General features: G+C 32.1%; 1 protein-coding gene across 1 annotated transcript in view; it reads right to left on the bottom strand.

Annotated features, from left to right (window-relative positions):
- Positions 1-423: 423 nt before the first annotated feature.
- LOC107301201 (short transient receptor potential channel 3-like) overlaps positions 424-1,564 on the bottom strand; it is a gene marked incomplete at both ends in the record, with an annotated part of 6,774 nt that continues 5,633 nt past the window's right edge. The window contains one exon of the mRNA XM_015830457.1: positions 424-499. Coding sequence (XP_015685943.1) covers positions 424-499 — 76 coding nt within the window. The remainder of the gene's footprint in view (positions 500-1,564) is intronic.

The raw sequence follows: 1,564 nt of genomic DNA, 5'->3' as shown, positions 1-1,564 counted from the left end.
GGTCATGTATATTTTCTTTTTTTATCAGCTAATTTTAGAAGCGAATCCAACTCGTGGATATTTCTAAAGGTTAAGACTGTTGCATTTTGAAGATTTAATATTTTAGTTATTTTCAAGTATTTAATCTGGCCTATACAGTAGTTAAAAGATTATTTTTGTAAAAGTAATTTATCCCAGTGGAAATCATTTATTAATTTAATTAGTTTACTATGAAAAACACTATGTCTATTATTAGATACACTATTTTCTCCACTTCATTGTTTTTACCCACATTTACAGTGTTAAATATCTGTTTTGAAGCCCAAAGCAGAAAGAATCATTCCTCCCATAATCCAAATGTCTGGTTTCTCAGACCTCCAACACTTTTCATTTTTTTTTCTTTTACATTTATATTACCGTATGAATAACTCTATAGGCTCTTACCTTCATTGACTTCATCATTTTCCTTGTCTACCTGAGCTTTCAAAACGTAACGTTTTATAAGTCTCTTCATGATTTGCTGTTGGAGGGGAAAAACTTAATCAAACTTTTATTTATTTACTTGCCATCCTAATTTTAAATGCAGGCTCCTGATAAGTCCTGAAAAAATATCTGAATCTTCAACTGTAATAAAGTCAGGCTACACGATACAAATTACAGGATTTAGTTCCATCAAACATTCATTTTCACGTTTTTACATCATAAGTAGAGCTAGACGTTCAACTGTATAGTCTTAAATTCCTTTTTAAATTATAATTTTTATAAACATTTTATTTGTATAAAAATCAATTAGCACAACAAAGAACATAAGTTATGGGCATTTTTGTATACTCGTTTTAAAATTAAGGGCATTATATGAAACAAATTAGAACAATATACTGGGGAAGAAGCTAAACAAGAAAAAACAGCTTACTTTGAATGAACTACCTCCCCTGATTCAATTTGTGTATCCCTGCTAATTGTTCTTACTCTTTAACAAACACATACCTAAGCAGCTCTTGTGAACAGGACTCCATAGATAGGTGAATACCCCAATTCTTCCCCAAATTTCATTCAAAAGGACATGTGGGTTTGTTCACATTTGCACACATGCACATCCCCTAACACCACGTGCTCCTACAATATTATATTTATCTTATTCACTATTCACAGGTCAAAAGTCTTATATTGGTATTATTGGTACTGGTATAAAAGTAATATTTTCTTATTTAACATAATTGAAATCTTAAGTTTGCAGAATTGCCTGTTTTTCTACTCAATATTTGGAGGCAAATTCAGATGACTACAATGTGTCTGGCTAGTGGTGTTTTTTGGAATTTTTGGAATGCTTACTTGTTCCATTCATACCTGTCCCACTGACCTACATTTGTTTTTGACATCAATTTCTCTCCCCAACAAGGGGAAAAAATATGATAGAAGACCTCCTGCATTTCCTTTAGACAGGAAAAACACATCTGTGCTAATCCACTGAACCTGTGGCTTAAAATGCAACACATTTTCTTCATTGCTTTGGTTGTTAATTTGTCCATTCCCTGTATTTGTCATTGTCAGTCGTTTCCCCTCTTCAGTTGAAGAAAGGGAAGTT

Source organism: Protobothrops mucrosquamatus, unplaced genomic scaffold (genome assembly GCF_001527695.2).
Source record: "Protobothrops mucrosquamatus isolate PMUCROS unplaced genomic scaffold, P.Mucros_1.0 scaffold10632, whole genome shotgun sequence".
In the NCBI taxonomy this organism is placed as follows: Eukaryota; Metazoa; Chordata; class Lepidosauria; order Squamata; family Viperidae; genus Protobothrops; species Protobothrops mucrosquamatus.
The sequence above is the reverse complement of the archived record's forward strand: the minus strand, read 5'-3'. Positions and strand labels throughout refer to the sequence as shown.